The sequence below is a fragment of the Aspergillus aculeatus genome (genome assembly GCF_001890905.1).
Source record: "Aspergillus aculeatus ATCC 16872 unplaced genomic scaffold ASPACscaffold_12, whole genome shotgun sequence".
Lineage (NCBI taxonomy): Eukaryota > Fungi > Ascomycota > Eurotiomycetes > Eurotiales > Aspergillaceae > Aspergillus > Aspergillus aculeatus.
The window spans coordinates 776,602-804,044 of NW_017962987.1; the positions used below are offsets into that span (position 1 = coordinate 776,602).

The window sequence follows — 27,443 nt, forward strand, 5'->3', positions numbered from 1 at the left end:
TCCATCCTGTTATCTCATGGGCAACTGTCAATCCCCTCCCCAAGCCCAAGAAACTCCTCCGGAGTACGTCTGGACCAGTGTTTCGTGTTTCAACCAACCCACGAGACGCGATTCAGCTCCTCCACTGCAGCCCTCAAGCTCTCTCCCTCCCCCTCTCACAGTCCCAAATCCCGCCACGGGCGCCAATCTCAGGCAGTTTCACCGTCTCTCAGAATCCCCCCTTCTCTAGCAGTGGCCCACCACCACTACTGAAACTGGTTTAGTCGACTCAGTAACTACCTACAAAATCCCCACTCTTTCCTTTCCCTGGGCCCAGGGATCTTCTTGCCTTTCCGTCTCCGTACTGTGTGAGATGATCCATGAGATCCATCCATCACCCTGGCCTAGCCGCACAGATAGATTAGTACACTGGTCTTATTGCTTTCTTACAGGAGAGGAGAGGGAGGGGCAGTGCTCTTTGGTCGCTCTTATTCCGTAGACCAGAACGAACGAGACTACTGTGTGCTACTCGACTTGATCACAACCCCGTTCACCAAATCATAATTTTCAATTCGAAGTCGGCCCATCACCTTCCACTTCTTCTTCTTCTTCCCCCTCCCGTCCCCTTCATCCCGGGAGACGATCCATTAGATGCAGTCAGTTGGCTCAGAGACTGAGACTCAAATGTGATGACCGTCCGTCAAACTTGCAGCCAGCTCTGGCAGTTGTGTGATCTAAAGCTTACCGTGCATGGGCTGACCTGACCACATCCACACAAAGTAACTCAGGGCCCATGCAGCCCAACAACGCCCTTCCTCACGTACTCGCCCAGGGTTAGCTACAGGACTAGCCAACCACCAAGCTCGTAACCCATGTCAGAGCCTCGGATCACATTCGTATTTAGCGGTAGATTGGGGATGGTTGGTGAAGTTTAGCATCAGGACCAGCCTTATGAAAACAGCCCGTAAACAACGAAAAACAAGCCTACAAAGTGTTGTACTGGACAATGCATAGCTTCAACGCCCATCTGGGCGGCACTTGATTAGCGAGCACATGGCTCGATGTGCCGGGAAAAAAAAAAGGCGTCTGATCCATACACAACACCCGAACACACGCCCAACATCAACCACAAGCTCCACTGAACTTTTGCATTTTCTTGATGACCTGCGCATTGCTCAACCCGATAAACAATAACCAGCCAATCGAGACCACCACCGGAGTAAGCGCTGAAGAGAAAGCAGAAGGGAAACAAATCTTGACCTAATCACGGAAATTGTATTGATGTATCTTGGGAAATAATTTACCAGGGTAAGGGAGAAGCTATCATTACTGAACAACCTGTAGGTGTGTTCGAAAAGCTCGTCAGTCTGCGTGACTCCAAGTATAGACTCGTATGTCGATGACGGCAGAAAGGGTAAGAGATCAACTGGCAGAGACAAAGGCGCTTAGGAAACGGAGCAATCAAACCTTTTCCCGCAAGGAGCCCATCCATTGCACCAGACTGACGCTCTGGTCCGCACGGTCTTCCACCAACATCGTCTGCGCCCATAAGCGGAGCCCCGGTTCGCCGTCTTCCTTGACCACATACAGGTGCGGCACCACAATGCTGCCCACCCCCTTCGACCGGTGATCCCGGCTCTTCTCGACCACCGCACGCACCCGCTGGTTGAACTCGTTGTCCAAGTCCGGCAGGTTCTGCTTGCCCACCCGGAGCTGCGATCGGTCTGCCAGCCCAAACACATCCTCGATCAGCTGAGGCACCGCATCGCGTCCGACCCACAAGAACTGCGTCTGGCCATCGTCGATGAGGTAGAGGCCATACGGAACCACCCGCTCAGACGACAGGTTGACTGGAGGAGGGAGGACAATTTCGCCGGTCTGCTCATCGGGCAACCCAGCGTTGTCCGGCATGTCGTGGAGGGAATACATCTTCGGGTAGATGTATTGGATGAGGAGAGGAAGGGGAAGCGTAGAGAGCATGCAGAGAGCCGCAGAGCGCATATCGGTGGGGATCTGGGCAGATTTGCGAAGCCCGAGCTAATCGAGAATTAGATGCTGATGGGAAACTGAGTGGACACTAGAGAAAACTTACATTCTTGATCATGGCAAGGAAAAGAACGGGGAGTGCTCTCAGGTTAGCAGGGAACTGGAGACCACCGCCGCTCACACTTCCACCGGCCAATTCCTTGCGGTAGGTAGAGAGCAACTCCACGGCCTTGGCCTGGAGGGCGTCCCGGGCGGGTTCCAGACCGCTTCCCAGAGCCCGCTCGACGGCCTTGTGGCTGAAGTAGGTTGCGACTGCTTGCTGGTCCGCCGAGGCGAAGACGTCGGCCAGGTTTTGGGTGGTAGGAAGCGCCAGAGTCAAAACGCGGATTCTTCTCTCGCCGTTGCAAGTGGTGTGAAGGACGGCGGTCTGCAAGCAGACCACAGGTTTCGTGACTGTCTCATCGATGGCAACCTCAACCACATACGCTTGATCGCGGGGGAAGGCGGGGAAAGCGCAGAGATCGGAACTGCGGTTGAAGAAGTTTCCGTAGAAAGTGTTCATGCGGAGGCCGGTGGTAGCGCGGACACGGAGCACAGCCTCCAGACCGATCTCAGATGAAAGGTATTCGGAGAACTCGCGGGCGAACTTGATCGCATCTTCTGGGCGAGCGGCGTTCCAGCCCGGATAGAAGTACGTCTGTCCACCAGTGTACCGAGGCAGGTTGCTGAGAGACGCAACGTCCTGGTATTGAGAGGAGAACAAGAACATGTCGACAGAGACCTGTGCCTTGGAGCATTCCACGGCAAAGCTCTTATAGAAGCTGTTTGCTGTTTGCAGAAGCGCATTCTCCTTGCTGGTGCCAAGGACCTTTTTGTCTTCTCTCATGGTGAGAGCGCCGTGGCCGATGTTAGGCAGAGAAGAACTAAGCACGGTCATCTTACCGCCCACAGGAGAAATCAGTTTGTAACCAGCGCGCAGAGCGGAGCCCATGGCACAGCCGTTGCTCTGGGTGTTCTGGAACATCTCCTGCAGCTTGTCGAGGAACGACTCAATGTTCTCCCGGCATTCGCTCAAGGTCACTAGAAGATCACCCGGAATGGGCAAGAAAGGCTCGTCCAAGTCACTGACAACCAGCATTCTGGGGTCCGAGTTGTCCGACCCATCCCGAGGGATGCTGAAGTAGTGGAGGCTGGAGTCAACCGCGATGAAGCCGAGTCGGGTGCGACGGTCGGCGTTCGGGATCCGATCGAGACTTTCCTTGATGCACCGTGCACTTGTCGCGAGCAGACCATTGGTAACTGAAGCATAGCTGACATCGATCAAGAACAGATAGACTAGCGGCTGAGGAGGGCGAACCATGTACTCCTGAGGGGCGACAAATTCCACGACCGAATGGTTGAGATCAGCCCTCAGCGAACGGTCCGCAGGCTTCTGAAGAGCAGTATCCCAATCGAAGGCTTGAGGTACGTCATTAGTCAGGTTGCACATGTTACAACGCCAGCGGTGTCCATGGTCGAGGAATGTGACGAAGGGATTGATATAGGAGCGGCAGCGTCGGCAACGGGAAATGACCTGATCGGGAATGACTGGGATGGGATCTTCGGAGTCATGCAGCGCTGCATATGGCTGGATGACGAGCGCAAAAGGCAGCTTGGACTTCTTCAGGAGCGAGTGCGTCGTAGGAACAGCATTCAACGTGGAGCGAACGTATTTCGGGGGGCAATTGGCATACGGAGAGGGGTAAACGCTGGTCTAATGAGCGAAGTTAGTGTTTCCCATCCGTGATAAGGAAACCGGCCATGGACACTTACACCCGGCGGCAGAACGATAGGAGGCGGGGGGTAGTCAAGTTCGGCAACATTGAACGGCTGAGTGAGGAGGTCGGTAGGATAGAGCTGGTTGAGAGGGACTGCCCGCGGAGCCTGGGGGGCTTGAGCCACGGGCTGCGGCGGCATCAAGTGTGGATCGGTGACTCCCATAGCACCGAACTGCTGGGTCATCTGTGCGACCGGCGGGGAGGCGGGCGCCCCGTAAGCCGGGGCAGCAGCGTGCATCTGAGTAGGGTCTGCGTAGGCCGGTTGCTGGTATCCCGCAGCGGCTGGTGCTTGCGCCGGGTAAGCTCCATAGCTACCACCGCCCGGTAACTGGCCTCCTAAGGCAGCATTGGCACCGGAGCCGAAGTCAAAGGCTTCGCCTGCATATTGTCTCTTCTTTCGTGCGCCAGCCTGCCCTTGCCCCGCGGGCTGTTGTTGCTCGGGAGTTCCGTAACCGACAGGCTGACCATACCCTTCTTGGGGCGGATAACCCCCTTGTGGTGCTGCCATGGCGGTCGGCTGTGATTTATGACTGTAGGCGGTTGTAGTGGGAGGTGTGCGGGATGGTTTGTGAATCGTTGCAGGGTCACTGGGTTAGGGGCGATGGTCAGTCGACAATTTGAAACAAAGTGGGAGAGTTCAGGGAGGGGAACGGAGAGCGACTGGGTACCAATGACCGGGGATAGATTCACCAAACCGCACGGGGTTGGAGAGTCTCTGAGAGTCAAGCAGGAGAACACGTCGATGTGAGACTCCAGCAAGAAAGAAGGAAATGCAACCAGGAGAAGAGAGGTGGTGAGTTGCGTTAGAGTCAAGGGCACAGCGTAATTAGGTAGGTAGGTAGAGTCGAGTTGGTAGTGCAGTGAACGGTGGACAGTGGATGGTGGATGGTGTACGGTGGCCTTTGCGGCTGCCGCCAACCGGCCAATCAGCACCTCACCGCATCCGAGCCCGACTTGCTCCTTTACAAGCATGTTGCCTCTTAGTAGTTATACTTTCAATGCCAATTCGAGGGGAAATTCTCTCTCAAAACCCGTACTCTCGAGATGCTCTACAGTCTGTACCTTACTGTAATGGTTATTATTGGGGTCGACATTCAGGAGAACCAGATGGTGTTGAAGATATCACTGTGGATGCCTCCTGCAAGCTGTGTAGTGTGGCATAATGATCTCATACATTACTATAGGTACTAGTTACTAAAAAGATTTCCACCTGGACATGGGGTATCGCTACCATGGATTGATTAGTCTGTATCCTTTTACACCAAACATAAATGGCCTTATGCTGATTGTCATTTTCGGCATCTCACTAACTTACTTCGTGTCTCCAGGGGTTCTGTCTTGGTTAAATGTTGTTTCTATATAAATACCAGAAACAATGGGTGGCAAATGTATATGTATATTGCGACCGGCTGATCGTGGCAGAAATGGCAGACAGGGGTGACTGGGTCGAGTTCAAATTCAAAATTGCCATCAGCATCGTAGTGTATCATGTAATAGGTACCGATATATAACCTCAATCAAGTACCAGGGATAAGTCAGTGTTCGTATACTGTTGTAGTTCTCACATGTGCACACGGGAAGAAGAACAGGCAGGGAGAACGTGGGCGTGGTGGTTGCCGTGCCAACAGCGCTGACCGCTGGCAGTCGCACCACAACGAGGCTATCCCTGTCGGTTTCGCCAATTCGAGCTCATCTCGTCATCAAAGGCTCTTCGACACCACGAGCACTCCCGGGTGCAAACCTCACGTTCGATCAAATTGTTTGCTGCGTTTTGCTGTGGTCAACGAGAGTCAATTGAGCAACTTTGTACTGAAATCTACCGACCTAATATTGCGACGTTGAGCGACAGTCCCGGTTCTTGCGCCCACCCAACTCATATTTAATGACTTTAATACCCACGCCTTCAAGGTTCGAAGCATAATTGGTCGACACGGTCAGTTCAAAGGGCACGAGCAACCTGGATAAGCACGACTTGTTGGTCCCATATAATATTTGAGTTTGGAAATCAGTGTACTCTGGCTGTGCTGGCACATATCCAATAATTCAAAATGAGTGTTCGGGTCGTCGCACGTATTCGACCTCTGCTTAAGTCGGAGCGCGACTTAGACGTCATCCTTCGCACTGGCCCGTCTGCACATGGTGCCGACAAGAAGACCACCACACAAGAGAAAGGAGCATTGGCAACACTGAGGGATAGGGATACTGTAGTACGGATCCCGAACCCAAAGAACGAGAGCGAAGAATACTCTTTCCAGTTCAATGCTGTCTACGAGGCGGAAGCCACACAGCAGGAGCTGTATGAGGCCGAGGGTGAGTCTTGGGAGTTCAAGTCATGGAATAGGCCTATCTGATTCAATTGCGCAGTCGCACCAACCGTCAAACACCTCTTCAACGGGTTCGATGTCACACTTTTCGCATACGGAGTAACGGGTACAGGGAAGACGCATACCATGCGAGGCGGTAAAAGCCTGGTTGACAGAGGCGTCATTCCTCGTCTCCTCAGCAGCATATACAGGCGCAGCCGGAAAATGGAGAAGGAAAGCAGTGGCGAAACCACGGTCAACGTCTCTTTGAGTTATTACGAGATCTACAACGACAAGGTTTTCGACCTGTTCGAGCCTCCAGAAAAGAGAACATTGGCAGGTCTCCCCCTCCGTGATAATGGAGGCAAGACTGTAGTTGTCGGCCTGACGGAGAGACCATGCCACAACCTCAAGGAATTTGAGACATTGTATGACCAAGCAAACATCAACCGATCGACGTCTGCCACCAAGGTGTGTAGCCATGCTCTTCACTAGGGAAACGTAATTGCTCACTTCGCTACAGCTAAATGCCCACTCATCACGCTCTCACGCCATCCTCTGTGTGCGCGTAACAGTGAGCACTGGCGACAAAACCTGCGTCAGCACTGCATCGGCCATTGATCTCGCCGGCTCGGAGGACAACCGTCGGACTGACAATGACAAGGAGCGCATGGTCGAATCTGCCAGTATCAACAAGAGTCTATTTGTTCTCGCTCAGTGCGTGGAGGCGATCAGCAAGAAGCACTCCAGAATTCCATACCGCGAATCGAAAATGACTCGGATTCTCTCTTTGGGCCAGAACAATGGGCTGACGGTCATGATCTTGAACCTCGCCCCTGTCAAATCCTATCACCTGGATACAATCAGCTCCCTCAACTTCGCCAACCGAACGAAGAAGATTGAGGTGCGCGAAGTGGAGAACGAACCCATCTTCAAGGGACCTCCCAGGCCGGTGGCACGGCCTTCAATCATGGGCACGCTGCGACAACCCCTACGCCCTCTAACTGCATCTGTCAACGTAAACTTAACCACAACGGCAGCCAAAGACGCTGCAAACCCCGGCGAAAAGCCCCTGAAAGCATTCCACGTCTACTCCGACAAGTCACAACCGCGATACTCCACCCAGTTCAAGAAGCCCGATTTACCAAAGCGTACTTCTCTCAGCGCCGATACTACCGCTCGAATCACGAAACAGCCCATGCGTCTCGCACAACCGACTCATCAGCAGCCCCTGAAGCAACTTGAGGACTTCTCAGCCGCTAGGATTGAGGAGATGGTTGAGAGAAAAGTCGAGGAAATCCTCGCTGTGCGAGCGGTCAGCGAGCAGTCACGACAGACGCAAGTTCGCGAGCTCAATGAGCAAGTGCAACGCCGCCTGGAGCTTCTCGAGCAACGAATTGAGGGATCGGAGGATGCGCGCGCGGAGGGTCTATCATACCTTCTCATGGCCAAACAGCATCAAGGCCGTGGTGAGGACAACTTTGCTCTCAAGATGTACCAATTGGCACTTCCATTCTTCCCCAATAACGAGAAGTTAGCTCGGAAGATTGCCACTCTGAAGGAACGTATCCACGGCAAATCCCACACGGAAGCCCCAGCTGTCGACCCGACTAGCAGCACCGTCAACCCTCACCCCGGCAAGCGCGACTTCGGAAGTATGCTGTCCCTCAAGAAGCAACCCGCCGCCCAAACAACTTTCGGACGCACCAATGCAGACGATTCTGACGCAGACTATGAGCCTGCCGACGACGAAGATACCCAGAAAGTAGTGAATCAAGACGAAGAAATCGAGGAAATCGAGGTCGACCTCGAAGAGATCGCCCATGCCCGCCGGCGGAAGCGCACCCGCACTAAAACGACTATCGATATGGGTGAAGAATTCGAGCCTCCATCCCCACGAACTATCCACCTCCTCTCCATTATCAACTCCCGTGATGTGAGTCAGATCAAGCTCCTGAAAGGCGTGGGGGTCAAAAAGGCCGAGGCCATCGTCGACTGTCTCTGCGAGATGGATCAGCATGTCGAGAGCCCGGAGCAAGAGCAAGAGCAAGCCGCAGCAGCTCAGGTGCACATCCACAGTCTTGCAGAGTTGAGCAAGTTGAAGGGAGTGGGGATGAAGAGTGTTCAGAGCATGCGCAATGGCGTTTTGGTTTAGAAGACTTCTTCCGCTTTTTCTTTAAAGCGGTATTCGGATTTCCCTATGAGAAGGCAGGACGTGCCATCTTGGTTCTGCATTTTGCGTGTTCTTTTTTCTTCTACTTTTGCATTTGCACATATGCATTTTTGGTATGAACCATTATTGACCCCATCGAGCGAGGGCGTTATTCTGGAGTTGTTTTGGTGTTGGGAGTTTGAGGGAAGGATTTCGAGTTACATGATTGGAATTACTTTACCATTCTTGATTAGGAGATATACTCAGTCTTAAACAACACATACACTAGCAATAAGATGATTCAACACCCATTTTGATCCTGTGCCGTCTATGAATCCCTTTTCCTCCCATTTGAATTGACCCGTCATTCTACCTTTCTTTCAACCAACTTACCCTTACCCCCCCCCTGCACCCCAAAAATTAAACCTTCCTGACCACCCTTCCCTCACTAATCCACAACTTAGCCAAACAATAAAACCCGACCCCGGAGCACATCACCACCGCACAGAAGACATTCAGCTTGAGATACGACCCGTGCAAGGGGTCCGGGAGCAGGGCGCCCGCGATCGGGGTGCCGGTCAGGGCGGCGAAGCTGACGAGGAAGAAATACGTGCCGCTGCGGACGCCGATCTCGCGGATCTCGGAGATCTGGGCGACGAGCGCGGGGGCCAGGGAGACGGCGGTCCCCGAGCTGAAGCCGTACAAGGCGCTGAAGCAGATGGAGGGGACGTTGCCGTGCGTGGGGAGCCAGAGGCCCAACACGAGGATGACCGACAAGAACGTCATGAGGATCATCAGGTTGAAGCGGCCGAAGAGGTCCGCTAGGTAGGGCGGGATGATGCGGCCTGGGGTGCTGTTCTTGTCCCACGAGGGTTAGTTGGGCTGGGTTTGGGCTGGGGCTGAGGCTGGGGTGAGAGGGGTGTTTGGGAGGTGGGAGTGGTTTTTTTGGGGAGAGGGGGCGACGGACCTAGCGGCATTCATGATGGGGATCAGGTACGATGCTAGCGAAGCCGACATGCCGTTCTTCTGCGCCTGGCTGGGGATGAAGCTGAAGGGGAGGAACATGCCCCAGAAGAAGCAGAAGGTGCCGGCGGTGGTGAGCAGGAATGGGACCTCGCGGAGGGGCCGCACGAAGTCGAGGAAGTGGAACGGCTTGCGGCGGTGCTGGAGCCGCGACTTCAGGGTGCAGTTGGCGATGACCAGGCAGAACAGGATCAGGAAGGCGCAGATGCGCACCGCCCAGCCGAAGTCGAGCTGGTCGAAGAGCCGGGTGAGCATGATCGGGAGGATGACGCCCCCCAGGCTGGCGCCGCTGGTGGCGATACCGAGCGCGAGCGCGCGGCGCCGCCCGAACCAGGTGCTGATGGAGTTGATGCTGCAGTGGAAGAGCGCGCTGGTGCCGATCGGGCTGCAGAGGCCCTGGGCGAGCAGGAACTGGTAGTACTCCGAGGAGATGGAGATCATCATGAGTCCGAAGACGTGGAAGAAGGTGCCGGCGAGAACGATGTATCGGGGTCCGAAGTTGTCGAAGAGTATCCCGACGAAGGGACCCTGTCCCCTAGTCAGTTGCAAGGATGCGTAGGGTTGGCGTAGGGAGAGTTCAGTATATGGCATCTACGTACCCCGAAAAACATCATGAAGGTCATCAGAGACGTGACCCATGTCACAGTGCTGGTGGACTCGTCCCGCAACTGGTGTGTCTTGTAATAATCGATGAAGATGCCCATGCCTGAGTTCGCTCATCAGCAACAACACAACCTCGCCCGAACGAGAATCCTCTCATGTATTCCAAGCCAGGAACTCACAGTTGACCCAGCCGAAGCTGACGAACATTGCGCAGAAGCCACCCAGGACCGTCAGCCAGGCTTCTACACCACCATCTGGAGCCCCCTTAGGCCCTTGTGCCAGCTGCGTCGTGGCCGCGGCAGCGCCTATCTTCTCCACTGAATCGCTCGTGTTACTGCTTCCTTCTTGCGCGGCCTCGAGAGGATGTTGCCGCCCGTCAGCATGCTCGTCCTTGTCGGCTTCAACGTCGACCTGCGTGGTTGAAGTCGATCCATGGCTGTGATATAGTTCATTGATGTCTTCTGCGGGAAGCTCACTCGGAAGGTCAAACTCGTGCCGTTGCATGTTGTTCGTCATCTTTCTCAAGACTCGTGGTCTCGGGAATCACGATTCTCGTCCGTCCGACAGGTCACTCCAAGGTAGGCAAGGTAGCCTTGTCAATATTCTTGTCAAGAACTGCCTTCTCAGCAAGAACGGTGATACAGGATGAGCCTCGATGAGAATGAGGCACCGGCACGGGCCGGAGATAAATTTTGAAATCGAACGGGGCCATTCGGGGGGATTTCGTCGCCATGGGGTGAGTTATTATCCCTTACGGGTCGGTCAGCTCATGAACGAGTCGTTCAAAACAATCCGTACCAAGGGGGGGGCTTGGCACAACAGAGAAGTCAGATATGATGAGCAAACCTTGATATGATGAGCAAACCTTGATATGCCCGGTCTATTGGAACCCCTTGCAGGACCCTTGGTCCGGAATGATGTTCACCACTTCCATACTTTTGCGCAAACTCCTGCCCGTGTTTACAGTAATTCTTAATGAGCAAGTTCGAGACATGAAGTGGCAGAATTCAGGAAAAGGCAGCAGATGATCCAAGCGCGATAGCAATATATGGGATTCATGAAGAGAGTTTGGCGTACGATCGGACGCATGCTGTCTATAGTACATTGAGCCTGCAATGAAAATGAACCCTCCAATAATTGAACTCGGACTTATGCAACGAAGCAGAATAATTGAAACAGATTGCTTAAACACTCAACTGGCTTATTCCAGCTTCTCGAAAACCACCTTGCCATCCTTGGTGAGCCTGGCGACGCTCTGCGACGTGCCCTTTGCTTCTTGGAACAAGTCGTCCGGCGTCCGGGAAGGGACAGGGGCAGCATTTACCGCCTCCTCTGCTGCTTTCCGCGATGCTTCCTCCGCCGGTGTTGGAGGCTTCGCTGGGCCAATGGTCAATCCACGCGGAGCACTAGCAAGCTCGTTCACCTCGTGCTTCGTCAGGACCTCGTTGATGCGAGGCCCGCGGGTCTGAAGGAGAATAGTTGTAGGGCCGTCGAATTGAAGGAACAGCTAGACAGTTTCAGCACTGGGCACAACACAACTTGAGGGTGAGATTGATTGAGCATACCCTGTCTCCCCAGATGGTCATTCGAGACCAGGTGCGAAGCCTGTGAACCAGCTTCATTGTAGACTTCCAAGTATCCGCTTCGGACATAGCTTGGAGGAACTTGGAACTCTGAATGTAGCTTTGAATGAAGGCAGGCAGGCTCTTAAGGCCCGGAACCTGAAGCTTCAATGTCGTAGACTTGAAACGGTAGGGACGAGGGGGGTTCGACGAGATAGTGTAAGCAACAACATTGCTTTTCAAGACCAGTTAGCTGAGCTTCTGCACAGTGGGTAGAATTGACAAGCATACCTGGGATGGACTATGTATTGCTCGCCGGCCTTGAGCTCGACCGAATACAGCTGGCCGTTGCCAACCAGAGCCAACAATCCTCTGCCAGTGACCTCAGAGCTACCCCAGTGGGACAGGCTCTTCGCGAATTAGCTATAATCATGAGACCATGTGACGTTCTGGATGAGACGAACCAGGTTCGTGTTGATGGTGGGTCGAATCGAGAGCGAACGACCCGTCCAGGCAAGTAGCGCTCGCCTTTGAGCGACCATCCAGTCGACCGAGCCATTGAGGTGTACGACCGCAAAAGAGGTATTTGGCGAGCGGACGGAGACCAGGGCCGTCACCGGGCTGGCGGAGGATATCTGCGCACGAAGTTAGCCGCAAATCCCTCGACTTACGGGGACAGATCAGACCTTCTGATAGAGAAACGGCACGCCGACAACAGCTCTCCGGAAAGGTTCGAGGACACTCAAGGTGGAAATCACCTGGTTGTATCAGATGTTAGAGGTAGCTCGTACGTGAGCAGATTGCGAGAGTTCCGGTATTTGCCTACATTGTCTGCTTTCCCACTCAACCCAACCAACGACCCTCGGCGAGTGTACAGATTCTGCGAAGCGGAAAGTGAAACCGACAGGAGCGAGTAGGGTGCGCCGATGACATCGAACCGAGCATCTATATCCACGAGAGTATATTAGCAAGAGGGTTTTAGTGTGAAACGAAGGATCCAATTGCCTGCACCGCATTGAATTGGATTTGCGACAAGACCTACCAGCGGATTCAGCTGATGTGGGAGTGCTGGACACAGGGAGATTGTCTCCATTGACCGCAGGTTGTTCCGCGGGCGCAGCGCGAATCTGGACGCCTCTGGCCTGGCATGCGCGGTGCAGCAAAGCTCCTTGTCGCGCCCGAGGGGGAAGAACACGAGTCCAGGACAGAGCCCGAACAGCTCCCCTCAAAGGTTGGCCTGTTGCCATGGTTGAAAGGGGAGTGTGTGAATCTGCGAAGAGAAGAGGAAATAATTGGGAGCTGAACGAGAATGCTTCGGCTCGTCCTCCGCGGTAATCGCAGTAATTCTTCGCAGTTCCTGATCGGGGAAAGCGTTGCTCTGCGGCTTGGCACTCAATGACCGGCCTTCGACCACTTCTACCCCGGTGCTTTCTGGTGTGCAGTTGAACGGCGGAAATGAGACCTAACTCACTTGTAATGGTAGTGATCGATTTATCTACCTCAAGGAGTAAGCCTTGACCCAACAATAAGAAGTGTTGTATTGAGCTGTGGTGGTTTTTGTGCGCCAGACGGCTTCCCGCTGATGTCATACCGATCTCACGCGTATAACTCCTGCGGTATAGTTCTAGTACGAGTTGGAGGAGTTGGTTGTTATTTCTCCCCTGCCATTAGGAGACAAGCCTGGAGGCTACTTGGTACTGACTAATATGTATGCATAGCATGATCACTGCCTCCACATAAGTGTTCATAGATAACATGGGCACGATATATGAACTATAAGCCCATACCTATCTCGACTAGCACTTACCAGCCGTTCCTTAGAATCAGACAATTCGTCTTGCACCAAAGCTCATAACAACAATTGCAACCGCACGCTCCTTCGTTAATCTACCTGACCGCTGTCTCCTATCAGAATCAAAAAGGCTTCTTTGACCCATGACTGAAGTAAGAAGAGTTAATCCTCCTTTTTGTCCAAATGGGTGAACGGCCGCCCACCGCCCGCGTTGGCATGAACCGCGGGACAAAAGTGGTAATTCCATTACCGGAGATTGTCCAACAATACAAAATCGGCGATTGCGACAGATCTGCCTTCTTTCGTGTCATTCAGTCTGTCGGCTCGCATATAAACTCCTTGACGACTATCGCCAGATATACATTGTCACCTTAACCCTTTACAGCACTTCATTCCGCCAGCGAAAGCTCGTTGATCCAGTTCCAAGGATAAGGATTCCCGATCTCCCCGCGCATCTCCCCGCCGACGATTTCCTCCGAACCCGGCGGGTCCTCATTCACAAGCCGGCGGCGTCTCGCGCGGAGAACCTTTGTGCCCTTTACTCTGTCCGACACTGCAATGCGCCATTGAGAGCGGAGGAAGTCTTGAACAATTCCCGGTCATTGTGAAGATTGTTGACCGGCCACCATGCTGCCCAGGGCCGCCCGGTCGCCGTGCTGGCGTGTCCCGGGGCGCTTCGTAGACCAGCGCCAATTTGTCACGCGCCCAACCTTATGGACCTCTGCCTTGCACGGAGTGCAACTCAGAGCCGTCTCGACATCCAGCGATTCCAACAAGAAACAAGTGTCTGCGAGCACACCTCCCGCCTCGAAGAACCCTACCAGCCCAACCGCGGTACAACCGGGAGCAGCGAATGCGACTCAGGCTTCCACGACAGCCCCCGAGAACCAGAATGCCACCACTACTCCCAAGAAGAAGGACTTGCTTAGCGAAGCCACGCTAGCGACCAAGGAACAAAGGAAAGCGGACTGGGCGATCATGAAGGAGATGGCAAAGTATCTTTGGCCAAAGGTGGGAGGACTCGAATGCAAATGCGGCGGAGCTATCCGGAGCTGTGCTAATTAGATACGGTGTAGGACGATTGGGGAACAAAGCTTCGGGTTGGAAGCGCCCTATCTCTACTTATCGGGGCCAAGGTAAGTTGCATGGGGAATGTTGGTCATGCAGACTGGTGTGCTGATCGGGCGCCCCCAGATCTTGAACGTCGAGGTACCCTTCTACTTTAAAAACATTGTCGACTCGATGAATGTGGATTTCGCGACTGTAGGTGGTACAGCCTATACAGTTGCAGGCTCGATGATTATCGCCTGTAAGTCAGGATCTCGCCGCTCAATTGTCCAGGCCTAACCTTGAACTGCCAGACGGTGTCACGAGAATCGGTGCCACTGTGTTCCAGGAACTCAGAAATGCGGTCTTCGCCAGTGTAGCCCAGAAAGCGATCCGCAAGGTCGCGCGAAACGTCTTTGAACACCTGCTACGCCTAGATTTGAACTTTCATCTCACGCGCCAAACCGGAGGATTGACGCGGGCAATTGACCGTGGTACCAAGGGTATCAGCTTCTTGCTGACTTCCATGGTGTTCCACGTCGTCCCTACCGCGCTGGAAATCTCCCTCGTGTGCGGGATTCTGGTATAGCATGGCCCGGTTTTCCTAATTGAATGTGTCAAGGTACTTACTAACCATGACGACAGACTTATCAGTATGGCTTCAAATTCGCGGCGATCACGGCTACTACCATGCTCGCATATTCGGCCTTTACAATTACCACCACCGCCTGGAGAACCAAGTTTCGTAAGCAGGCCAACGCCGCCGACAATCGTGGTGCCACCGTTGCTGTGGACTCCCTGATCAACTACGAGGCTGTCAAGTACTTCAACAACGAGAAATTCGAGGTTGCTCGCTACGACAAGGCGCTTAAGAATTACGAGGATGCTTCGATCAAAGTCACCACCTCCCTTGCATTCCTCAACTCTGGGCAGAACATGATCTTCTCCAGCGCCCTGGCGGCAATGATGTATCTCGCGGCCGACGGCGTGGCCACTGGCACTCTGACCGTTGGTGACCTGGTTATGGTTAATCAGCTTGTCTTCCAGCTCTCCGTCCCTCTCAACTTCCTCGGATCCGTGTATCGTGAGCTTCGCCAGTCACTGTTGGACATGGAAACGTTGTTCAATCTGCAAAAAGTCAATGTGAACATCATTGAGCGCCCCAACGCGAAGCCCCTGGTGCTGAACCAAGGGGGTGAGATCCGGTTCGAGAATGTCACCTTCGGCTACCACCCAGAGCGGCCGATCCTCAAGAACGCTAGTTTTACGATCCCCGCCGGTCAGAAATTCGCGGTCGTCGGGCCCAGTGGTTGCGGCAAATCAACCATTCTGCGCCTGCTGTTCCGCTTCTACGATGTCCAGGAGGGCCGGATCCTCATCGATGGGCAAGACATCCGCGACGTGACGCTCGAGAGTCTGCGCAAGGCCATCGGTGTGGTGCCTCAGGATACTCCCTTGTTCAACGACACAATCGAACATAATATCCGATATGGACAGATCGACGCAACCGATGATGACGTCCGCAAGGCTGCCCGACGCGCCCACATCCACGAACTGATCGAGAAGCTACCTGATGGATACAAGACGGCTGTCGGAGAGCGGGGGATGATGATATCCGGTGGTGAGAAGCAGCGACTGGCTGTCTCGCGGTTAATCCTGAAGGATCCCGAGCTTCTCTTCTTCGACGAGGCGGTAAGTATCATGCCCTTCCAACCAGTAAAGTCGCTTGCGCTATAGGGTTGGGGAGCTAACGGATAACTCGACCAGACCTCTGCATTGGACACCTACACGGAGAAGGCACTGTTGCAAAACATCAACAGTATTCTCAAGGAGAAGCGCCGCACGAGCGTCTTCGTGGCCCACCGATTGCGGACGATCTACGACTGCGACCAGATCCTGGTGCTGAAGGAGGGCCGTGTGGTGGAGATAGGGTCGCACCGCGAACTTCTGGAACAGAATGGCATCTATTCTGAATTGTGGAACAGTAAGTGGAGTTTGTCTTTTTTTTTTTTCCCATGCATCCGCCACCAAGCCATACGAACTCGTTTTGAGCGCTAACGTCCGCCACAGCGCAGGAAATGTCTCTCACGGAAGAGCAGGGATCGGAAAACGTAGAAGAGGAGGAAGTGGAGCAAGACGCTGGCCCGTCCTCCCCCCAGCGACAGAAGTGAGCTCGTGGGCGTACCTTTTTTGTCTGCTTCCTATGGAGATTGGACGACAAGAAACCAAGGCTTACGTAAATATACTTTTTAGATTTAGAGAACACGACTCGCAGCTCAGGCGGTCGTTGAAAATCAGAATGAGTCTATGATCAACTAAAATGGTGCCAGCCTTCCCTTCTATCTAACCCAAACCACCGGCGGGGGTCCGATGGAGCTCCAAGCATTTCGTAAGTTTGGGTCAAGGCTGTTAGTATTGGAGAGCGTTAGGCACGGCTATTGAAAGTCGACCATGGATACCACTTTGCTGGGTACGCCAGTCCCGTTCTGGGGTGGGATACACATGAATCTCTCGTCTTCGTCCAGTCGCGTGTCTGGCAGCAGTAGTTGAACTACTAGGTATGCAGCAACAACTACCAACCGAGCTATTGCCCATTGTTGAAAGCATGTCGAAGAATCACCTGCCGATCTGACCGTTTCCGTCCATGGAACTGCAGGTGTCAACCCGGAAAGAGGCAACGCTAGTTAAGGGAGATTGACCACCGTGCGTTGCAGCGTACGGTAGGGGACGGACCAGCACGTTCGTTTATCCTCCGCAAACACGCATGCAGAAAGGAAAAAAGTTTTCTCGAAGATCGAGAATATGGGGCGCTGGGATACTAGGTCAACTGCCAAGGGTGACTATGGCGAATAGGTTCAAACCTTGCTGGTTGGGTTCCAGCAATTGTGGCATTGTAGCGAGAGTGATTGATTTGAGTTGTTGTGTCGTGTTGGTGTACTGTGTAATTAATAGTGCTGGCTAGTGTTCTACTAGTCAGGGGTTGAAGAGGCAACACGGGCCATGAGGAAGACTGTGTGTTGATTTTGCCATGACGGTTGCCAGTTGACCAAGAACTAAACCCAGTTCAACCCCTGGCTAACCCCACTATAGTTAGACTCAACCCACAACCCACGTTGTTGCAGTTGCCGTTGCAGTTGCAGTTGCAAGTTGCAGTTGTTTCCCTTCCCTGTCCGTCACTGTCGACACTCCCTCACTCCGTCCCGTCCAGACTCTCTCTCTCTCTCTTTCACTTCCGCTTCTTTTCTTCTTCTTCATTCTTCTTCCCCTCCCTTCCTCGTGGACTCGTCATATTCTCTATCCCCCTCTTTCTTCCCCCCCAACCCCACGTTCGTTCTCTACTTATTTCCTTTCGGTTCCTCTTCCGTTCTTTCCAGTCCTATAGTGTTGCCAATAATTCCCTCGAATCTCAACCCCCCCTCAACCTAAACTAGTCTTATCAATTCCGCTTTAGTTCCGGAGCAGAGTCTCTCCTTGGGTGCCAATCTTCCGAGCCACCGCGTCTCCCTACTAAACTCCCACCAACTGAGCCACTAAAGCTATTAACCCTCCAATCGCACTTGCACTCGGCTACTTTGCTTCGACTTGCATCTAGCTCCCTTTCCCACCATCCACCATTTACCACCCAACCCCCCCCCTCCCCCTCCCCTTCCTGCCTACCCTATCGCACCACTGCATAAACCAGCCTTCCCTCCTTCTCGTGCAGCTCAAGGCTCATTCAGATATATCGCTCGCTCAATTGCAACTTGGTCCCTTCAAATCCTTGACCTTACAATCTTATACAATCCTCCTCCTCCGCCCCCAAACGTTAACGGCCCGATTCCGAACTAGCCGAACCACTCTCTAACACAACTACACACACAAAAATACACAAAATGGGCTTCATTGAGAAGTTGCAAGCAAGTACGTTTCTTATGAACTCTTGATGGTCGCGCGGCAGTGCAAGCCCCTGACCAACCCCGGACCCGATCGCTACCCCCGCAAAAGCAGCCCCATGCTAACAGAATGACTTCACAGAGCTGGAGCTTTACCGTCTAGAGCAGCGTTATGCTCGTCGCAAGCACCGGAGCACCTTCTCAGGCGTGCAGTATGTCGACGGCGAATACCATTACTCCAGCGGATCGAACTCCTCCACCGGCACTGTCTCCAAACAATCCACGGGAGGCTACTGGAAGCCCCCAACATGGGGATCCTCCGGGGATTCGCGCTGGCGGTGATTCCGGCATCAAACCCGAACTCGATTTAACGCTCTGCCTCAATCCCATATTGTTCGACCACTGATCCTCGACATAACGTCTCGTGTCAAGGATATGACGACTTGTCCTTCTTTGCTTCTTCATTCCATTCGTCGGCTCCAGCACCCAAGCGGGGGGAATAGTCCATGGTTTTTCTTGCCTTTGAAGCTTACCTCGGATGTCTCGCCCTTGATGCGATAGGGAGCGAGATTGGTTCAATCCATCTATCACAAAGAATCGCACCGCGTGCGCTGGCTTATCTCGCTCCCGCGCAGTTGAAGTTTGGTCCACGGGTCATACAGGGACTTCCCGTCTGCCGGTTCAATTGGCCTTTAACACTCTGCCTCTCCTCGTGGCTATTTTCTGGAAGTCATATGCCACCATCTTGCTGACGCCTTTCATGCATGATCTGTTTCGACCGTTGACTATGCTCCGTTGATTCTAGCCTCCGTTGTCTTATTTCTGCTTCGGAGTTGTGATCGCTCAAGCGATGTTGCACTTTCTATCTGTCCATATTTTACTCGAGCCCATTAGCGAGTCGTCGGTGACCTCGACGGCGCATCTATCTGTTTCAGACTGTTCTCGCTACCCTTACTGTACATACATTACACGGTCTACCCCGAATATACATTTACTACTAGCATCTGACTTACAAGTTTGCCATCAGTCACGTTGAGGAGCCAAAGAAAGGTGTAGTAAATCTCGAAGTCGGATTGCAATGGTCTAATGATATCATATTCATATTGGCAAGCTCCCGCGCATTATTGCGAAGCAATGGCGGGATACAGGCCAATGACAGCTTCACATCTAGGCATATATCCTGGGTAATCTCGGGATAGGCAGGTTCAAGACACCGCGCTCCACCTCTTCCTTGTTGTTCATCATTCACCGACCTCCCCAACTTTCATTTCCATATAAAAATCGAAACGGGCCCCCATTCCCCGCTCTCTTGACGACTTCCCGAAATGCAAAACAAACAACAAAAACGAAAGAAAAACAAGGAACCCCCACTCTTTCCCCGAGGTCCAGAAATAGAAGAATAGCCGAATCGAAACGATTCACCGTTTCGACTTGCGACCCCCAATCCCCAAGCGACCCAGGTTCGGTAGACTGGTTTTATGTCTGTGCCCGGCCCCGGCCGCGGCTCGACCGGCCGCGCCGCCCCCAGCTGCTGCAGCCGCAGCGCCCGGCCCAGAAGCTGCACCACCAGCACCAGCACTAGCACCAGCACCATTCCCACCGGCATCGGGCCCACCACCGGCGCGCGCCCCGTCCCCACCGGTTCCGGCTCCCAGGCCCGCCGTGCCTCCCCTCGGCACATCTGGCAACATGGCGGCGATGGTACTTCTGTCGCGGGCCCCGCGGTGGACTAGATCTACGCCTGCGCCGGGGTGTCGTGTGAGTGTAAGTCCTCCTGCTCCGTCACCGGCCGCCGCCCCGAAGGGCCCGCCGGCGTCCTGGTCGAGGGGTCGCTGCGAGGCGCGCTGGGCGCGACGGGCCCTCTCCTGGACGGATTTGAATTTGTCGAGGAGTTCGACCCACCGGATCGAGGAGGTGCTTGACGATGGTGATGAGGTTGCTGCGGCTGCGGCTGCTGCCGCGGAGGTGGTGGTGTAGGTTGAGCTGGAGGAGTCTTCGCGTTTGAGGCGGCTGCTGCCGGTGGGGCGGTCGTAGGTGGAGGTGGAGTTTGTGGTTAGGGAGGAGGGGAGGGCGGTTCTGGATTTGCCATCCGGTGTTAGAGATGATGCTGCTGATGCTTCAGGGGGTTTAGAGGGACGGGGACTTACAGTCGGGGACCGGTGTGGAGGAGTCCGATGCTGCTGACGCTGTTGAGACGGTTCTTCAAGGCGGCGAAGGCGGAGCTTTGCGGGAGGAGCATAAGGACTCCGTAGAGGCATTTGTAGAGGTAGGGGTATCGTTCTGGTTCGAGGAGTTGGAGACGTAGGTCTGTTGTTGTTGTTGTTTAGGGGTGGTGAGCTTTTGAGGGAGCTGGGGGCAGGGGGCAGGGGGCAGGGGGCAGAGATGGGAGAACTGACAGGTGAAGACGGGGGATTCGAGCAGCTGGACTAGCTTGTCGATTTGGATTAACATGTTGACGGTCATTTCTAGCTCGGCGCTGTAAGATATTTGTTAGTGACTATGAGCACTGGTGTTCGAGGAAAGGTGGTCGTACAATACTTGGAGGAGATTGTATGCTTGCTCGTAGGCTTGTGCGAGCAGACAGAGCGAGAATGTCGAGACCGCGTTGTGACACCAGGACCTGAATAGAGCGACGAAAAAAGCCTGGCCGTCCTGACATTGGGTCAGTTTCTTGGAATACGTGCGGCCGATATATCCTACCTTGTTGTCGAGGTTCCTCAGGCGCTTCCGGAGTTCCGAGAGCTCGGGGGCTGTGATGAGGTTGTTGTTGAGATTCTGTACCATGATGCTCGCGAACTCGAGGTCCTGTTGTTCATTTAATGGATGGGGTCAGTGAGGGGGATTCAGTCGTGATGGTTCTTTAATGTGGTGGTGGTAATTCCTCACCTCCTCTTTCTCGAGGCAGTCCGCGAGAGTCCTGTAGATGCGCTCAGGGCTGAGGTTCATGCACAGCTGCCGGATGATGAGGTTCCCGCGCACCTCTAGCAGACTCCTATCCGTGGAGAAGAGCTGCAGCAGGTTCACCATGAATGACTTGAAGTAGCTGTCCTCGCTGTTCCTGGAGATCTGCGAGAGGAGCTGCAGATCCTTGGTCACCACCACCTCCGCGGGGTCGGACAGCGTCTTGAGCAAGGCCGGGAACGTGCCATCGTTGAACGCGATCACCTTCTTCGGCGCCTTGCGGTGGAGCATGATCAGCCAGGAGAGGGCCGCAACACGGGTGGTCTCGTTCTCGTTCAGGAACTGCAGCGTCAGAGAGTTGACCGCCGCAGCGTAATCGAGATCGGCGGGCGGCACGGACGTTGAGATGATGCTGCTCCTGGGGGTCGGCTCGGTCGACACCTCTTGTGGCGGCGAGGCCTGCTTTTTCGTCTCGTTCGACGTGCCTTCGGAAGGTCTGCTGCCTGGTGTGGACGACCTTCGTTCGACGACCACGTCTTTGCTATTCGTGTTACTGGGCTTGGTCACTGGCCCTTGTCGGGAGGTCTCCTCCGACGTGTCTTCGGACAATGTGACGATGTATTCCAGCAGAGATGTATTCACTCGGTTGGCGGCCTGCCGCACTTGGTCCGAGCCGCTGGACATCGCCGGGAGTACTTGGGTCAGCAGACGAGGCACAAAGGGCAAGATGTCTTCGGGACTGATCTCGAAGAAATTGTCGATCCAACGCAGGGCCGTCAACTGCATCTCCTCCACTAGCAGGTTATGATGCGCGTAAGTGTCCGTTCCAGCAGGCACTAGAGCAATTGAATAAAGGCTCACCGAACGATGTGTCAACATATCCCACGAGAATCTCCAATATCCTTGCATAGTCGATCTGAACGTCTTGGCCAGGAATCCAATCTCCGTCTGCGTTAAAGCCATCTTCATCAGTCACGGAATCTATTTCGGAATCTTCTATCGCGTTATCATTTGTCTCCGACTCGACGGCTAGAGTCTGATCGGTCGTCGTCGTCACGCTGAGACCGTCACTCGTTGTGGACTGTCTAGTATCGCTTCCTTGGTCTTTGCGGCTTTCCTCGATTCCCTTCTTGAGCCGAGCGATCCTCTTGATCTCCGATAGAAACCGATCCAGAAGCGCCTGAGTCGCGACATTGACATCTCTATTCGGATCCCCGAGGAACTTGATCAACCCTCCGAGGAAGTCCGGCAGAAATGAGATGAGCTCTAGGTCGGGTATCGTGTCCAGGAGCGTGAGCCACGACACCAGGAATGTTCTGGTGAAGGGACTTGTGACGTGGATCCGATCTTTAAGCAAGGGGATGAATTTCGGGAGCGAGAACGCAGTCGGTAGATCCACATCCTCCAATGACTCCGGATCTGCCTGCTGCTTCTCCGTAAGCTGCAGCACTGAGACATGAGAGGCCGCCGATTCGGAAACGATGTCCTTGACAAGTCGGTCGAGGAGTTCCGCGCCGTTTTTGACTGACAGTTCGGAGTCGGAAGCGAGCTATGAATCGAGAAGGGCAATAGTAAGCAGGCAGAAACCCCAACCTCGTCGACGACAAGCACTCACTTTGCTCAACGCATCGAAGATCTCGTTGAAGAAGAGTAGGATCTCTCCTTTCGCAACCTTGGCAATGTTGTACATGCTCTCGCAAGCATAGTACCGAACGCGCGCATCTTGGTCGGAAAAGCACGCCAGCACCGGCGGTACGATCTCCTTCAAGTACGGTGCAACACCTTCCTATATAGTAAATCCAAACAGTTCAATATACCAGGGACATCGAGTTTGCTTCGGCCAGGGGGACAGTTTCCGGGGAGGACTCACGGATCCCAACGCTATCGAAGCGGCAGCGAGGCCGATCAAGCCGCCATTTCGGGCATGAGGCTGATGCACGGCGTAGGCATAATCGTGACAGAGCTGGTCGACGATTTTCTGAATCTCCTCGTGCTCCCCCCTGAAAGCGGCTTCGCGAACGACCTTCTCGAGCCTGGTAGGAGAAATCGCATGAGTTAGTCTTGACTACTCGGGTTGATTGCGACTAATCTGGCCTCTCTTATCGATAAAAAAAGTATCCATACTCCAAGGCTCCCTGTTTCCTCCGGTCATAGAGCTTATCGTTCAGCGAACGTTGGATTGAGTGATCCATCGCTCCGATTCCCATAAAATCGAACGACTGATTAAGCTCCGGGGGCCGGTTTTAGATGGTTTTCATGGTGTGCAAGCGTCGTTCTGGCTAGGCTGGGCGGTGAGGCGGTGGTGACTCGCCAGAAAGGAGGAGCTGTAAATGAACTAGTATGTAAAGTAGGTTAGCAAGCCAACTATTCTTCCGAAGCCATCAGTCGCAAGCTAGCACGGCTTCTCCCTTGTTGGGGAAGTTCAAGTCGCCCCTCGCGGTCACTTTGCTTATACCGATAATTAGCCTTGTCGCTCGGCAGTAGGCACGATGTCAATAACAATGTGGGGAGCTCTCACAGGAAGATGCGTTGGCACAACGTGGATAACTTAGCGGACGCGATGTGACGTAGTGTCAGCACTCGGCACCGCCGACTCCTTACCGCCTAGTCAATAACTACAGTGTGTCTATCCTTGCTCAATATAACCACTTCTTAGTCCCACTTACAATAATGGAAACCATGCTCTGGTATATTAGTGTGGTGGCATTAAATCATCTATTTGAGAGACTCGTTTAGTGCACGCTAAGACATGACAAGATAAAATCGTGCTCGCTATCTATCAATGACTGATATACTGGAAAACCGCAGAGACATCTCTTTCCCCAGTCTCCTGTCGGATCAGCAAGTCCTGGATCTTGCTGAGGTGGCCAGTCTCTCCATCGTTCACAAAATGGTTCCAAGTACTGGTGTCACCGTACAGCATGGCAGCGGCTTTAATGTACTGCGTCCCATCGGGCCGACAGCGCTTGCACTTGAAGGTATCATGTGTATCACTTCTAGTATCCGGTTTGAATTGGAACAGCTCGCGAAGTGATTCCAAAGAAAAGTGTCGCTCGACGTCCTCGGCGGAGTCCACCACGCACGAAGAAAGTAATTGTTTGTGCGATTGACGCTGGAAGATCTTCTCCTCAATCGAGCCAGTGGCGATGAAGCGGTAGACGAAGCAGTCCTTTTTCTGACCGTCACGCCAGACACGCGCTAAGGCTTGCTGGTCGGCTGCCGGATTCCAGTCGGGATCGAACAGGACCAGCCGATTTGCACCTATCAAGTTCAAACCACACCCACCCGCTTTGCTGCTGAGAAGGAACACAAATTCCTCGCCATCGGGGTTATTGAACTTGTCGACGAGCTTTTGTCGTTTGTTCACGGTCATGGTACCGTCCAATCGCAGGGAGCCATATCCCCGTGACCGGCAAAGCTTTTCGAAAAGATCCAATGTCTGCGTATAATTGCTAATCAAAACAATCTTGTCGTTCGTGTCCTGGCGGATACGTGCCAACATACGGTCCAAGACCATCATCTTGCCGGAATACCACGATTTGATATCCCTGTCGCGTCCTCGTCCTTCGGGAGGAACATAGTCTTCCGGAAATGCGTGTTCACAGCCTGGAAGGTCTGTGGATAGATTGAGGAGATCAGGATGGTTGCAGAGCTTCTTCAAGAGTCCAATAGCTTTCAACGGCTGACTCCCTTTACCCCTGAGCAAGCTCTTAATCTCCGGACTTTCAATGAAGTGATTGTAGAGGTCGAGTTGAAACTGGGACATGTTGCAGAATACGACATGCTCGTACTTGACCGGCAAATACTTTGACAGCAGCTCGTTCGTTCGGCGAATGATAAATTTGTTCACAATGCCTGAAAGCTCAGCCAGCCGCTCATCTCCTTTCTTTCGATCTTCTTCTGAGCCCGCGGCATCTCTTCCTCGAAGAATTGGCAACTCGAACCTCTTTCTGAAGTCGTTCTGCGATCCCAGCAGGTTCGGATTCGCGAAATGGAGAAGTGAGAAGTACTCCGACAGATCGTTCTGGATTGGGGTACCAGACAAGATCACCCGACGTTGTACATTCAAGCTGTTGAGTGCAGTCCAGGTCAAACTCTCTTTGTTTTTCAGTCGGTGGCCTTCGTCGCATAGTAGTAATCCGATCGGGGTGTCCTTCAGTGTATCAACATATAAGCGCAGGGTCTCATAAGAAATGATCAGACATGGTCTCACGACCGATCGTCCGGACGCGATGGCCCATTGTTTCATTTGAGCAATAAGCTCCGTCTTTGAGGCCTTGCCGTCGACTGCAAATGGTGTGGTTGCATCCTTGCCAAGCCATTTCCCTGCAAATATTATCAGTTTATGTGTTTTTTAATCTTTGCTTGTAACCTACCAAGCTCATTGGCCCAGTTTCCGACCAAACTGGATGGACACGCGATGATGCACTTTTGTATGGTCGTCTTTCCAGCCTCCGGGGATTGCTTGAGCAATGTCCACATCAATGAGATGCATTGCAGCTGCTACTATTAGTAGATGGAATTGAATTGTAGGCGATTAGCATACCGTTTTACCCAAGCCCATGCCATCAGCCATAATGCACCCATTCGCATTCTTGTCTACCATGCCGGTTGTACACCGATAAAGGAACTAGGTAAGATTTCATATTAGCCAAAGAAAGCAGCGCATCTCTCAACAGGACCGACACTCACCTTAACACCTTCCACCTGATGCGGCCGTAGAACCTTCGCCAGCCGTGGATCGATGACAACGGGGACCTTAGGTCTGTCTTCAACCTTCTTCTTAAGTCCAAGAATATCTGCCAAGCTCTTATGTACCAGTGGTTCATCCAGTTGAGGCTTTTCACCCTCTGCATCGCCTTGCGGTTCTTCCTTGGACTCTGCTTTTTCGACATCGTCAACAGTCGGGTCGTAGAGCACTATCGCGAACTCGCCACTTGGGTCATGCAACGGTTTCACAACGAACGTAGCGCCTTGCCTCATCCCCAGCGTCGGGGCTGGTCGGGCACCAAAACCGTCAACCTGTTTGTTGATGAGAGGCACCTTGAATCTCTGTCGGAAAGCTGTGTCCTTGTCCTTCGGTTTGAAGACAGGAAACCTATTTACGTCCCGGGTGGCGAGCGCGAGACGGTCCTCGTTCGTGTACGGCTTTTGACCCTCATCATTGTCATCTCCGTCGGCGCCAGCATAGTTCACTTTCCGTCTCTTCCTCGCGGGCTTGTCTGATGTGCGGGTAGGGGTGGCCGATCCCGGGCATTTGAAGGGTCTCGAGAGCCGGTCGATGGAGCTCCCGGGAGTGCCGGGTTGGAGCTTCACCGGCGTGCTCGTGGCATTCTCTTTCAGGACGGGTCGTGGGCGATACCTATGTACATTAGAAGAGTAAAGGGATAGCAAATAAAGAGACCTTACATGGATGATACGTATCAACCTGTGTTTGACACCCTCTAACTGTCGCTTGGTCGCTGGTGGCGGTTGTTGTTTCGCCGAGTCAGTAGGACGCGCTCGCCACATCTTAGCGCGTTTGCCTACAGATTGCTGGACACCAAAGTATCGCGTGGTCACATGATCCTGTCAACAATTGGCCGCTGCGGATTTTGGTAAACGTGCGAACTTGAGGCAAACTAAACTGGCGCAGTTGAGAAGAATGCTACTAGATTTTCATTATCAAAAGCTACGCAGATTATGATGCCTCGGGCGCCCATCAACTGGTTGGACTCGGTATCACCTATTCATGCTAAAGTCCATAAAAGTGCACTAGTCCCTTCAGATAAAACTAAAGCTGCGGGCAGCATCAAATCGTTTTCGGAAGTTGATAAGTTGTCTAGCCATGTACAATGGCTCCGATGAGTTGAGATTCTTTATATCGGAGCTCAGTACGGAGTAGCTTATAGGGAATACCTATGGTGGTTCTCAATTTGCCCATTGGGCCGCTGCGGTGAACCTTGCAGTGTCGGACTCGTTTATGGCTTGAGAACGGCGTTATATATTTCAGTGATACGTCGCAATAATGCCTAAAACAACAGCATGGAAGCAGTACAAGTACATGAAATATATGCACAAATACTGTTCTGTGACGATGTAAGTGAAAATGCGGTGTGTTGCAGAGAGGACAGACACCTTTGAACCCACTAGCTTGGCGAGCTAAGTAGCGACACTGGGCGTCTCTGACTCCGGCTTCTTCTCATGGTTCCTATCTTGGAAGATGTCTATCCCGAGGCTTCAGCTTTAGACCAAACCCCGAGTGCAAAATACCCCGCAGAGACCTGTTAGTGCTAAGGACCTATCGAGTATAGTAACTTTCGGGTCGCTTCTTAGTGCGGGATGGTTTAGATAATATATCCACGCCGCCTGTCAATGCTCTCTAGTCAGTGATGACATAGCAATTGTGTACCAACTACGACGATTC

General features: G+C 53.2%; 7 protein-coding genes across 7 annotated transcripts; 3 read left to right on the forward strand and 4 right to left on the reverse strand.

Moving 5' to 3' along the window:
- Positions 1-1,440: 1,440 nt before the first annotated feature.
- On the reverse strand, positions 1,441-4,290 carry ASPACDRAFT_45328 (COPII subunit SEC24; the record flags this gene model as incomplete). Its single annotated transcript, XM_020201584.1, has 3 exons — positions 1,441-2,016; positions 2,072-3,718; positions 3,778-4,290. The coding sequence occupies 3 exons, from the start codon at positions 4,288-4,290 to the stop codon at positions 1,441-1,443; spliced, it is 2,736 nt and encodes a 911-aa protein (XP_020054369.1).
- Positions 4,291-5,830: 1,540 nt separating this feature from the next.
- ASPACDRAFT_31938 (kinesin family protein) lies at positions 5,831-8,240 on the forward strand (the record flags this gene model as incomplete). Its single annotated transcript, XM_020199844.1, has 3 exons — positions 5,831-6,092; positions 6,147-6,556; positions 6,609-8,240. 3 exons carry the CDS (start codon positions 5,831-5,833, stop codon positions 8,238-8,240), a joined length of 2,304 nt encoding a protein of 767 aa, XP_020054370.1.
- A 417-nt stretch (positions 8,241-8,657) lies between these two features.
- On the reverse strand, positions 8,658-10,367 carry ASPACDRAFT_53556 (putative MFS monocarboxylate transporter (Mct); the record flags this gene model as incomplete). Its single annotated transcript, XM_020202762.1, has 5 exons — positions 8,658-9,090; positions 9,253-9,788; positions 9,860-9,966; positions 10,043-10,145; positions 10,182-10,367. 5 exons carry the CDS (start codon positions 10,365-10,367, stop codon positions 8,658-8,660), a joined length of 1,365 nt encoding a protein of 454 aa, XP_020054371.1.
- A 530-nt stretch (positions 10,368-10,897) lies between these two features.
- On the reverse strand, positions 10,898-12,705 carry ASPACDRAFT_80143 (AIM24 family protein). The gene is made up of 7 exons (XM_020205578.1): positions 12,468-12,705; positions 12,252-12,370; positions 12,112-12,183; positions 11,890-12,060; positions 11,717-11,835; positions 11,429-11,660; positions 10,898-11,370 (listed from the first exon to the last, which is right to left on the reverse strand). The coding sequence occupies exons 1-7, from the start codon at positions 12,670-12,672 to the stop codon at positions 11,065-11,067; spliced, it is 1,224 nt and encodes a 407-aa protein (XP_020054372.1). The 5' UTR covers positions 12,673-12,705; the 3' UTR covers positions 10,898-11,064.
- Positions 12,706-13,595: 890 nt separating this feature from the next.
- On the forward strand, positions 13,596-16,574 carry atm1 (ATP-binding cassette Fe/S cluster precursor transporter ATM1). The gene is made up of 7 exons (XM_020205579.1): positions 13,596-14,228; positions 14,294-14,353; positions 14,412-14,526; positions 14,579-14,847; positions 14,910-15,956; positions 16,032-16,248; positions 16,335-16,574. The coding sequence occupies exons 1-7, from the start codon at positions 13,845-13,847 to the stop codon at positions 16,433-16,435; spliced, it is 2,193 nt and encodes a 730-aa protein (XP_020054373.1). The 5' UTR covers positions 13,596-13,844; the 3' UTR covers positions 16,436-16,574.
- Positions 16,575-18,136: 1,562 nt separating this feature from the next.
- On the forward strand, positions 18,137-18,478 carry ASPACDRAFT_45333 (uncharacterized protein; the record flags this gene model as incomplete). Its single annotated transcript, XM_020201585.1, has 2 exons — positions 18,137-18,164; positions 18,279-18,478. The coding sequence occupies 2 exons, from the start codon at positions 18,137-18,139 to the stop codon at positions 18,476-18,478; spliced, it is 228 nt and encodes a 75-aa protein (XP_020054374.1).
- A 710-nt stretch (positions 18,479-19,188) lies between these two features.
- On the reverse strand, positions 19,189-26,515 carry ASPACDRAFT_1882064 (DNA-dependent ATPase RAD54). Its single transcript, XM_020198269.1, has 14 exons — positions 26,447-26,515; positions 25,730-26,399; positions 25,584-25,667; positions 25,414-25,537; positions 23,833-25,363; positions 22,908-23,070; positions 22,653-22,823; positions 21,899-22,586; positions 21,023-21,831; positions 20,837-20,941; positions 20,670-20,788; positions 20,533-20,612; positions 20,284-20,443; positions 19,189-20,212 (listed from the first exon to the last, which is right to left on the reverse strand). Coding segments are annotated over exons 1-14 (5,364 nt in total). The 5' UTR covers positions 26,449-26,515; the 3' UTR covers positions 19,189-19,554.
- Positions 26,516-27,443: the final 928 nt, after the last annotated feature.